General features: G+C 44.6%; 1 protein-coding gene across 3 annotated transcripts in view; it reads right to left on the reverse strand.

The window, feature by feature from the left end:
- The window catches only part of DPP3 (dipeptidyl peptidase 3), a 559762-nt gene that overhangs the window by 231771 nt on the left and 315845 nt on the right, over positions 1-12146 (reverse strand). For all 3 annotated transcript variants that reach the window (XM_086938513.1, XM_086938514.1, XM_086938515.1), the window contains exon 7: positions 3571-3701. In XM_086938513.1, coding sequence (XP_086794639.1) covers positions 3571-3701 — 131 coding nt within the window. The remainder of the gene's footprint in view (positions 1-3570; positions 3702-12146) is intronic.

The following is a 12146-nucleotide window of genomic DNA, read 5'->3' on the forward strand; positions in this document are numbered from 1 at the left end:
AAGTCTTTCAAGACAGGTAGGTTCATAACCCTGCCTCATACTGTTCTCCACGAGATCTGAAAAACATGTTTGTCTGGCCCATAGTGTCACAAGAGGTACTAGTGGGATGTATAGAAAAGTGGATGCAAAAAAATATTTGATCAATTCAACAAAAAACTAAAGTACACAAAAAAGCGATGGTTGAAATGCTTGAATTTTTCTCAGCTCCTGGTAATTACTCAAGGACGCATCCCAATCCATCGTTATTTTGCACACAATGCCACCTCATTTAGGAACCAGCTATCTGAAAATCAGTCTTGACCCTGCTCCAATGGGAACATTAAAATACAAAAGAACGATGGAGTTGGATGCCGCCCGAGTAATTACCAGTGGCTGAGATTAATTCAAGCATTTATCCATCAACTTTTGTCACACTTCAATTTAAGGATAGGGCATTCTTTTGGGACAGGTAGTGTGGATACCTGGACACAAAGTCTTGGCTTTTTGTGTTAGCATGCACAAACCGGTATATTTGAGGTGAGACCCATTTTGTGTACTATCTGTTTTAGCTCTCTTGTGTGAGAAACTCGGTCTACTTAGCCTGTATGCCTAGCAGGTGCATTGCTGTTAGAGTTATAGGTCTTTGTATGGACTATTTGCATATTTCTTGTGCTGGTTTATGTAAGACACATGATCTTGCATTCCCTGACCTTATTTGTTAAGGTAGAAAATCGTTGTTGTATTGTCTTTCAGTTTGGAGCTGCAGTGTCCTCCCCTTTATATCCATGTGGAAGGCTTTTAATGCCAGATAGACTGTCTTCAGTTCTAGTACATTTATATTATTGACTGCCTCTGGAAGATTACACCGGCCTCCGATGTCCGGGTTTCCATATGCACGGCGTAATCCAAGTGGGATTAATTAGTTGTGATGGCCAAAGAGAGTTGTAGTTGCATGAAGGGCCTACCAATTGTGACATTTTCTTCATCCCATCATTGCATCTCCCTCTGTACTTTTTTCACTGTTTAAGACCATTCTGGGATAGTGGTCATGTGGAGCCTGGCGAATGAGATTACTTAGATACATGCTCCAATCATCCATAGTCACTGTTCTCCCTGACTGAAACTGTTCCCTCTGGTAAAGACGAGCTTGCTCTTTCAATGCTAAAACTCTCTTCCATACAGGGAAGGCTCTCTTCTTTTTTGATTTCAGTGTCACCTCCAGGAGGACCTTTTCTCTCAGGGGTAGGGAGGAGATTTCTCCCAAGTTTTAGTGGGAAACCAGTTTGTGAAAGTTTTTTATTGCTGTATGCATACTGCCTCCTCAGTTATGATTTTCCAAATGGAAGCACTTTTAACCGCGATCAGGATATGGAAGTAGGCATTCTTAAAATCTAGGCTTGTCATGTAGTCTGCTTTCTTCAGCATATCAATGACTCCCAGCAGTGTAGCCATCTTGAACATGTCTTCGAATGAACCTCCTACGGTATCGGGAGGTCTACAGGAGGCTGCAGGGACCAGTCCAGTTTTGGGTCAAGGAAGTAAACAGAGTACACTTCTTGATGTTGCTCCTTTGTTGGATCTTTCTCTAAGGCTCATTTTTTTAATAGTTCATTTATTACAGCAATCCGAATTTCTGTCTCTTGTACACCCTTTCAATTGGTTTTACGTTTAGCAGAATAGCCTGCAGCTGAGGTATGATGGTTTGCTCTCAACAGTGTCTGTGTTTTTTTGCTTTGCCCTTAGCATCGGCTGCTGGGTGTTTTGGCATTGAAGGGTATTTCGGCGTCTTTGAGTCTAGAACCTTTAGCTCTGACCCATTGTGACTTTGTGAACATTTGTTTTTTCATTGGCTCTAATTCACTTGATACCCACCACACTCCGACTTGTATATTCTCTAACAAAGCGGTTGATGCCCAATAGAAAAATACTGTGATTCATGGGGTCTCTTCTGTGACTTTTCTCTCTTCTGTGTTTCTCATATAGCTATCTTTTTGGTGTTCTTTATTTCCTTTTCAGGGTCTTCCTTCAATTCTTGCACAACTGTCAATTAGTCGCCATGAACTGTTGAGCTGAACTAAACAATGGGAAAAAGAATCTGAAAATGGCAATGATGCACTAGGGTATTGTGGGCACACGTCTGACATCATGGGCGGATGGGTATCCCCATCCACCCCAAAAGAAAAAACAAAAAGGGAAAATCTGGTCAATTCCGGACCCAACGACTAGATGGCAGAATAATGCACAGCAAGTAAATGCAGAAAAAAAAGATTCACACCACAAAAGTCTAACTGCTCTAACCCACAAGCACTGGTGCAGGTGATGCAGGCTTGGATCCATCATGTGCCTTATTTCTCTGGCTGCCATGCGTTGTGTAGACAAAAACGTTTCCCACTCTCTCCAAGTGCTTTAAGATGTATCTTTCTCTACATTTTTTGCAATAATTACTCATTTGTTAGAAGATTGCTGTGCCTCTGAACAGAGGTTATACCTACCTCAAGGTCCGGCTGCCTGGGCCCACAGCATAAATTGTAGTCTTGTTATTCTTTTGATTCTTTAGAACAACATGCCAGGGTATTAGTGCAAATCGTGTTATCAGCTAACCTGCTGAAAAACTCAGACCTGCTTTTAGAACTCTTCATCATGGCACGGTGAAATACTAGCAATTTAGAGGTCTGCAGGGCGATTCAAAAAGCCACAAAGGATACCCCAGAGTCAACACCTTCCCAGCGAAAGAACCTACTGTGGCTGTCCGTTCTACCACCAGCATCTTTTCAGCCAGGAGACAACAGCATGAGGGGACAGGGGCTCCCAAAAGCCTGAGTTCGCCTCCGAACAAGGGTCTATAAACCTTTACCCAAACAGCTAAAAGAGTTCAGGAAAGGTTTTGGTAAGCATGTCTGCACCCTAGCTCAAATTGGTAATTGTTCAAGTCCCTCACTCTGCACCAGGGTAGGCAGAGAAAGGGAAACCTCATCATAACAATCTGCTGGGCAAGCCTCTCCTGTTTTATCAGTTTGTTAATTATTTCAGTAACTATATTTGATTTATTAAGTAAAATGATAACATACTAACTGGCTATTACCTACTAACACACTATTTCTAACCATTTATAGACTTATCTTAACCAACTACATATTAACAGCGTGCCTAAACAGTTATTATAGCCATGATTTAACAAACAATTTTTAACCCATTTTTTGACCAACTAGTGTCATCCAATAAAATTCAGCCATTAAAAGTCTTAATTATTGCAGTAACATTTTGCAGTGTTGAACAGCCTGAAGGTCATCCGTGCTCTCCAGATTGAAAGTTCTTTGAGAGTTTTCAGGACGAACATATTTTTTGACCAACTAGTGTCATACATGTCAGGTAGTAGCTATTTACCAATAAAATTCAGCCATTAAAAGTCTTAATTATTGCAGTAACATTTTGCAGTGTTGAACAGCCTGAAGGTCATCCGTGCTCTCCAGATTGAAAGTTCTTTGAGGGTTTTCAGGACGAACATAGTATGGATCGGATGAATCTGAAGAGTTTAATTAATCACCAGTCAAGTCACTGGAACCCTAATAACTTGAGACACAAAATACTCACCTTGGCATGCTGGAGGTTCTCTACCACTTTCTTCATGAGGGGGGAATAGTCACCTCGATTCACTGTAAACTGTTTCCCTTCAAAATCAAAGCACAAAAGTTTGCTGGACATTTCTTTTTCTATGGGGGAATCTGGGTGAAGAAGAAAACACAAATTCTAGTGAAAAGGAGAAACCTGCCACCTTCAGAAAAGTATATATCAAGTGCACAGAAAATGTACATTTATTAAGGAGTAAGAGTGTGATACTCAGATGCGGGTGCTTCCAGCAAAGCCCAATCCTCTTGTTCGGAAGTCCAAAGTTATACAGTAATACAAGTATACATAAGGTACATTGGTGTGGAAGTATCAGTAAAAAATAACTGCATCGGGATTCAGGTATTCTTAACCCTTGTTGTTCTTCTCTCACAATTGGTTAGTAATTGCCCGCATTGCAAGCAGTGATGTAAAAAGCTTATAAGAAATGCTGTCACTTTTAAACTTTCTCTATTAACACCACAGCAGATCCTAATCTGGTCACACCCATTCCTATGTGTCAATAAGGGTCTCAGACCAGTTACACAACTTTTGTTTAAACATTGCATGGCTGAAGCCTTGCATATGCTTACTCAGTGAATGGCGGAGCTTTTCTTCTAAAGGACGGTGATCAATTATTAAGTGAACCACAGTCACCAGGGCTGTCATAATTCCTTGCTCTTCGGTCCTGGTACACCTCCTTCCCAAATGGTAAGGCCTCCTATTCAAAGCCCAGAAAAAGCTGGGAGAGGTGAAACATATCTTGTGCCTTGCTTCATGCACAGAGACTGCTTAGAACATTCTTGCTGAAAAGTAGATCTTTTCAAGCCCACATAATAAAAAGTGGCTCTACATCAAGTGGCTCTACATCTTGGAAAAGTCCAGGACACTGCCTTTCCTCTGGTGGAATAACCATGCAGCATCGTAGGAGAATGAACAATTAATTTAAAAGAAATTACTGATGCAATTCAGTCCTCATCTGACAACATAAGCATTAGCTACTTTGTTCCAATGTGCACGTCTACCATAATGAACAATATTTTATCTGAAAACTTAAAGAAAATAATTTTTAACCTCTGGAGACATCCAGGTTTTCCAAGTATTTCAAAAGGATGAGAAACGCATGGTCTTGATTCTGGATTATAGCCTAAACTGAGAATAATGTAAATACTCCCACAAAATCAGCAAACCAGTCTCTTCTTAGGTTAACTTTTCCAGTGAGAAAACCTGCACATACCTCTATTAGCTATTTTACAAAAAATAGGCTTTACTTCAGAAAAATTAAGTAAAGGACTTTCAAAAAGCATCAAACTTTAAAGTCGAAGACAAATCTGTAAAATGTCCAAACCAATTTAAGAACACAAAGAAAATGTTAACTAACAAAACAGGACCATACTGGCAAAAAGTTGGATAAGTTGGATCAGGAAGGAGAGGTAAATGTCAAAAACCCACAGACTATACAAGCCATCATTAGGAAGGTGCATTACCAAAATAGACCACCAAAGGCCAGTTGTTCAACAAAAAATGAACTAATAGTGCTGCCTGATCGGAGGGCAAAAGTGAAAAAATCTCAGCAATATTTTTGCCAAAGGTAACTGCAAGTGAAATGTTGTCAACAAGTCAATGTCACCTCATTTGGAGCGTCATTGCTCCACGGCTGAATCTGCTTCCGGGTTGGAAACGTGCACCGGGATGGTTGCTGCAGAGGGAGGTGCTGTTCCCAGCTGCTCCAGGCCAGGGGCAATGTATGGAAGAATACCGGGTATGCTGAGCGACTCCGGAGATTTTCAGGAGATAGCACATGACGGAGAGTGACAACTCAAGCGGCGTCAGTGGACTTCATTTTTTTGTGGTCAGTAATTCTCCCTCTCCCCCACCGTATCTTTGTCGCAGCGTCCAGAGGGGTCACAGTGCCTAAGGCCAGGGCGAAATCCGGGGCAGAAGTGTCAAATACGGATTTATTACGAATTTTGCTCTGGGGCTGAGGGAGCGTTCTCATTGCTACGCTTGCGGCAACCTTCTCAAAGTCTCGAGCGCGTTTGTGCGGTACGCACCGGAGTTCCAAAAGGGCGTTTGTGTCGCATCTCGCTGGTCCGGGCAGGAGCGCTGCTTTCAGTTTCAGCAGAGAGTGCTTTGACATAGAGCCTGAGGTCCCAGTCCGCTCAAGCTGCCTGGAGTCTGACGCCAGTCGAGTACGGGTCGGAAATTAATTAATTGCTCAGCCGAACGCCCACTCAGGTCTGTATTCACACTGAAACGCCGACACAACCGATTTTTAACAACTTTGGTCTTGACTCACAGATGCCGGCCCAGGCGTTTCAGATACCCACCCAAAGCAGGGTGAGTCGCCAAGGGCAGAAGCCCTTTTGTTGCCAACGCTCAGCGCGCCAAAATGCCAAAACTCCTGAGTTGACAATAGCAAGCCACAGGCTGCCAAAAGACCCATTTGTCTAGCGCAACTGCAGAAGCATTTGTGCCCTGTGAATGCAAGCCTCAGGCTGCCAAAAACATTTAACCCTTAGTAGAGGGCCTCTTACTAACAGGCTCTGAGGCCTTGTTCGCCTTTAGTCTTTGCCTCCATTCATTAGTTTTAGCCTCTGCTACCATGGAGGAATATGCAAAGGACGAATCTCTGCAGGTCCTTCCTTTGGATGGCAAATTTTGCAAAGCAGTGGATGCTTGTATTTATCAGGCAGTAGCGGCAGCAACAGGTTCTTTGAGCGCCGCATGATGGAGGTTGCACACGCCTGCCAGAATTCCCAGCCCCTATTAAACGCTAGGGGGACTCGGGGATACACCTGGAGGCCTTTGAATGCCGAAAGAGGGCTTTCCTGACCTGGCCAGATGCAGGGGTGCAAAACACCCTGTTAGACGTGGAGGAGGGCTCAAATCCCCCCAGATACTTGATGCAGAAGAAGGCAAATCTCCAGGGGACTCCAACAATGATGTCAGCCCACTCAGGCTGTGGCGCCCCACCCTAATACCAACCCCTGCAGGTACAAAAAATGACCTGGGAGACCCCACTGAATGTTGGTCCCACTGACATGTTGGTCCTCCCACTCAGGTGAGTGGGCCCTGCCAGTGAAGTCTCTGTGGCAGAACACCTACATAAAGACCTGGAGTAGGAGGTTAGGGCTTTCCTCTGGGCAGAATGCCCTCGCCCCGCCCTACTGGGTAATGTGGCAATAACTCCAGAAATAGATCCTAGAATGGCCACTTACCTTCAGAAGTACATTAGGGACCCAAAAAGGGGCATGGAGCGTTCCTGGAAATCTTGCCAGGATAAATTGTCACATATATCTGGCCCTATTACGAAGATACTGGAATTGGCGTAGGAGGCCAAGACATCTGGTACTCCCTTCTCCCCAGAGCGCATCTCTAGTTGGGCGCAGCCATTGTTCGTTTTTCTGACAATGCTAGTTGCGCACTTAAATACCTTAGCGACCATGGGTTGCCCCACGAGAGCGGGGCTACACTTTGAACACACAAAACAGGGCAATGCGTTGAACCTCATGCTAGACGAGCACGATCTGTTCACTATGAGCATTGCACCACCGTTAACCACACAAAGGGAACCCACTTTTAAAGGCAGAAGTCATGGAACATTTATAGACTTTATTCTAGTCTCTAGAACTATTATGACCCTCCTCCTGGGCTTCTGTATAACACCCAGTGCACACAGCGACCATTATCCAGTCTGTGTGTTGCTAGGAGGGAACCTTATGGAAAAAAAAGGATAAAGTCGTAGGAGCAAACGAGTTGCTACCTATAAATGCAGAGCGGCGCATTAAATGGAACCAGGTTATACCGTCCTTCTTTCTTGACAGACTTAAGAAAGAATGCGCAGCTGAATTTTTAAGCTGTCTTAGCGATGAACCCTTGGGCGAAGGAGTTCTTAAAGCCTTCGAATGCATTGCCTCTAAGGTAGGAGAGATGTTATATGCCCGGGGGGAAAAATCTCATCCGGAGAACCTAAATGGTTTTGCCATAATTGCTCCAAAGCAGCTAGAGACCTGAAGATGGCCTTCAAAACAATTCCCCGGGATAGATCCCTGATCAGCACACTCCGAATAAACTATAAAAATGCCTTGGCTAAAAGGAAAGTGGAGCTGAAAAATGCATTTTGGAGGGAACTTCTAGACCCTTTGACCCTAGCAAGTAGTACTAGATTTTGGTCCTTAATTAACAGCTCACCTCTATTAACGTCAGGGGTTAAAGAATTGGGGTCAAACATCACGGAGGATGAATGGGTGTCTCACTTTTCCACAATCTTTAAGGATACAGCTACACAACTAGCCCAGCCAAAAGAGATGTTGGGGATGGACGTTATGGTGTTCACAGAAATGGAAATGGTGGAGGGAATTAATAGTCTCACAAATAAGAAGGCCCCAGGTCCAGATGGTATCCCCCCTGACCTTTTTAAATCTAACCCTCTATTTTGGGCCCCCATCCTGGCAGCAGAGGGCAACGCCACAGCGAAAAAGGGTTGCCCAACCTCCTGGGGAGTATCAACCATATTACCTGTATTCAAGAAGGGAGACCGAAACTGCACCATAAACTATAGGCCAATTTCCCTGATTGATTCTATTGTAAAAGTTCTAGGGGGTGTTATATTAAAGAGGCTGACTACATGGGCGGAGGAGAAAGATCATTTCTGATATCCAGTATGGGTTCTGCCCAGGGCACTCGACCATGGCCCAATGCCTAAATCTCTATCTGATCTTGGGTAAGTACTCCCTTTCACGCCCGGGGACTATCTACATGGCCTTCATGGACCTTTCATTGGCTTTTGACTGTGTCAACTGGGGAAAGTTGTGGCAGTCCATGGAGGCCATGGGGGTAGAGCAATATCTGGTAAACTTCCTAAAAGATCTGCATAGAGACACAAAGGCAAATGTTAGATACACCATAGATTTTAAGGTAACAAGAAACTTTAGTACTAGCCGGGGGGTCAGGCAGGGGTGTATATTGGCCCCCTTTCTTTTTAACCTGTATATAAATGACCTTGGAGAACTATTGGTTGAGACAGGGGCTGATTATCCCTATGTGGGACGACGGGGACTGCCCGTTCCGCTGTACGCGGACGACGCTGTCCTCCTAGCCCGCAACCCGAAAGGGCTACAAACCCTACTTGATGCTTTTCACGGGTTTATGGCTAGGCGAGACCTATCCATAAATAACACAAAATCCTATGTGATGCAGGTGGGGCATGGAGCTAAAAGACAGTACCCCTTTATGGTTGACGGAGTCAGGGTGCCTACATGTACTTCTTTCTCCTACCTGGGTGTTCTTTTAGATCATCTGTTAAATTGGGCCACACTCTTGAATAAGAAAAGGGGAGAAGTCATTAGGGCTAATGCAGCGCTCTTTGGTTGCGCCGGCAGAATGGGCAACAGACCGTTGGCGGCCATGTTGAAGGTTTACAGTGCAAAGAGTATCTCGATAGCCAGTTATTGGAGTGATCTATAGGGATACTGTGACCTAGAGGGCCTCCAGGTGGCCGAAAACAAATTCCTAAAACAGCTTTTGTGTGTCCCTCAGGGGACCCCGAACATGTCTGTGCACGAAGAGACTGGCACGCCTTTTATTAGTGATACCCTGTCCCTGCAACCCCTTACCTTTTGGCTACAATGTTGGCTTAACAAACACCTGGGCCTTACACATAGCCTCCTAAAAGAGATTTTAAGCCTAGATTGTATGACCAAAATCCCTTGGATGAAATACCTTAAAACCAGCTTTAGAAAGGAGGGACGCTTGGACTTGTTTTTAAAACCAGCAGGTATCACTAGCAAAGATATAGCGTATATTAAACAGTCCTTCACCACACGTAAAATAATGGAAAGGGAGGAAAAGGATCTGTTGAAGCCCAACGTGCGTCTACATCTGATGCTCAAAACCTCGCCTGATGAGGAACCATATTAACTTTGGCCGCTACCAGCATATGAGGGTTTTTTTCCTAATCAGGTTTAGGTTTAATCTGTTTAAACTTTTATTAGCAGTCCCAAGGGGTTGTCATAAAGGGAAAGTGTTAGCACCCTTTGGCTGCGACAACTTGTCTCCACAGGATTTGTTGCACTTCACGTTTTTCTCTAAATATTATGAAATCTCAAGGGCTTTTTACCGTAAACCTATTTTAAAAAGGTTGAATTGTGTACAAGTTCGTCCTGCATTATTTTATTTACAACTGTTAAAACCTGATTGCATACCTCACGTGGCTGGCTTTCTCAAAAGCTCAATGTAGTACAGAAAATGTTTGGACACTTAAACTGAATTAGTAACCCCTAGTTTAATCTCCCATTGATGTTCTCTTTAATGTGCAATAGTTGGAGCTTAAGGCTATGAAAAATTTGTGTTTTAACTGGTGTTTTTTGCATTATGTATTTTACCTGAAAGCTTGAACTGTATTTTGTTTTATGAACTTTTATGGTTTCGCATAAGTAAACCGAATAAAGTATTTTGAATTCTAAATTCTAGTTGCGCACTCTCAACTGAGAGGAGTCAATCCCTTCTTCTGAAGGTAGACCCCAAATTGGAGGACCTGGCTTCCTCCGAGGTTGGTGCGGTAGCTCAAGGGGGGCTCTTTGAGGACCCGCTCATCAATGATGGCCGTTTCTTTACCCGGGGGCCCTCAGAGGATCCAGGAAGTTCCAGAACTCACCAAAACAGGGAGAATACTTCCAGTCACAAAGAGGTAATCAAGCCTGTGGTTTTAGAGGTGCCTCCAGAGGACAGTTCCATGCTGCAACAGGTGAGACTTTCCACCTTCCCCTCCCTAAAGGTGGGCGGCAGGTTGGCGCATTGCGTACACACTTGGAAGGAAATTACTTCAAATGCGTGGGTCCTTCAGACTATCAAGGGTCTTCATATAGAGTTCTACGGATCTCCGGTCCAGGTATATCAACCTCATCTGCTGGTTTTTGCAGAAGACCAAGTCACCTTGATAGGTCAGGAGGTGATGGACTTGCTGCAAGAAGGCATGATTTCCCACTTCTGCCTCCACCCCAAAGGTTTCCTCAGAAACATTTTTCTCATGGACAAGATGGATGATGGACAACTTCCAGCAATAACCCTCCGGGAACTCAACCAGTGGGTGGTTTACCGCCACATCAAGATGAAAAGAATCCATCCCCTGCAGGATCTTCTCCAATCACACAACTGGATGGTGAATCTGGACTTAATTGACACCTATCTGGCAGTACCCATTTTCGCCCCACACCGCCGTTTCCTGCAGTTCAAGTGGAAAGACGAAGTCTTTGTGTTCACCACCCTTGCTTATGGTCGCCACTCTTCCTTTTGGTCTGTCCTTTGCTCCCTGGTGTTTTGACCAAGGTCCTCAAGCCGGTGGTGGAGACCTTGCGAGCAAGGGGGGTTTCAGACTCATTTACCTACACAACCTTTTGGATCAGTGTCCATCAAAACTGTAAAAACAGTTACAGGTGGCAGTCGAACTTCTGAAGAGTTTAGGTTTTGTAGTCAACTCCAAGAAGGCCCTGCTGGTACCGTCCAAGCAGACTACCTTTCTTTTTATTCGTCAGACTCTGTAGAGCGGAAGTTAAGCTTCCCATCTCGGAAAGTCATAAAAATCCACAAGGAATTGAAATGGATGCTGGCATGCCCCACTACTATGCTACGACAGGTGGCTCGGATGGTAGGTCTTCTATTATCTTCAATACAGGGGATCTTCCTGGGCCCGCTCCACTACAGAGCCTTAAAGCCTCAAAGCGTTCCACCTATGGCGGGGGTTACAATACACAGATTAGATTCCCCTAATGAAGGAGGTAAATATAAAATTGAGATGGTTGCTGGACCACATGTAGGAGTGGAATGGGTGGACCATCTTTGCCTCAGACCCAGACATCGTGATAGATTCGGAAGCCAGCTAATCCGGCTTTGTGGCTCGATGTGGAGACTCCTTTACTGGAGGAAAATGGTCCACAGACGAGCGTCAACTTCATATTAACTGAATGGAACTGATGGCGGGGTCCTTTGATATTCAGCGTTGGACGAAGGACAAAGTTTCTTGCAGGGTCCTTCTGGCGATAGGCAATGTTTTGGCAGTGCACTAGATAAACCACCTCGGTGAACCAAATATAGAGTTTCAGGAGATCATGCCAAGGACATTTGGACCTTCTGCCTCTCCTACAATATCTCGGTGACAGCAGAGTACCTCCCTGGATCCTCCAATGTCGTAGCGGATTGGTGCTCCAGAATGTGGTCTTGCTTGAGTCGGTGAAAGTTATACCCCCCGCTTTTCCAGAGGATTATCGCCCTCTGGGGGCCCTTCTCTGCAGACCTTTTTCTGTCATGCCTGGATCACCAATTTTCCCAGGTTCCTCAGTTGGGAACCGATTTCAGGCATCGTTGGAGAGTCCCAGGCCTATTGGGTGAAGCTGAAGGACTACTAGCAGCAGCATGGGCTGACAGTACAAACAAACGTTACGGATCGGCATGGGCCAGATGGGTTAGTTGGTGTGTCGAAGCAACCAAGATCCCATGGGGTGCCAAGTGGTCCCCATCATGAATTATTTGGTGTCTCTCGCATCTTAAGAACTGGCATATAGGCC

Source organism: Lissotriton vulgaris, chromosome 9, assembly GCF_964263255.1.
Source record: "Lissotriton vulgaris chromosome 9, aLisVul1.2, whole genome shotgun sequence".
Classification (NCBI taxonomy): Eukaryota; Metazoa; Chordata; class Amphibia; order Caudata; family Salamandridae; genus Lissotriton; species Lissotriton vulgaris.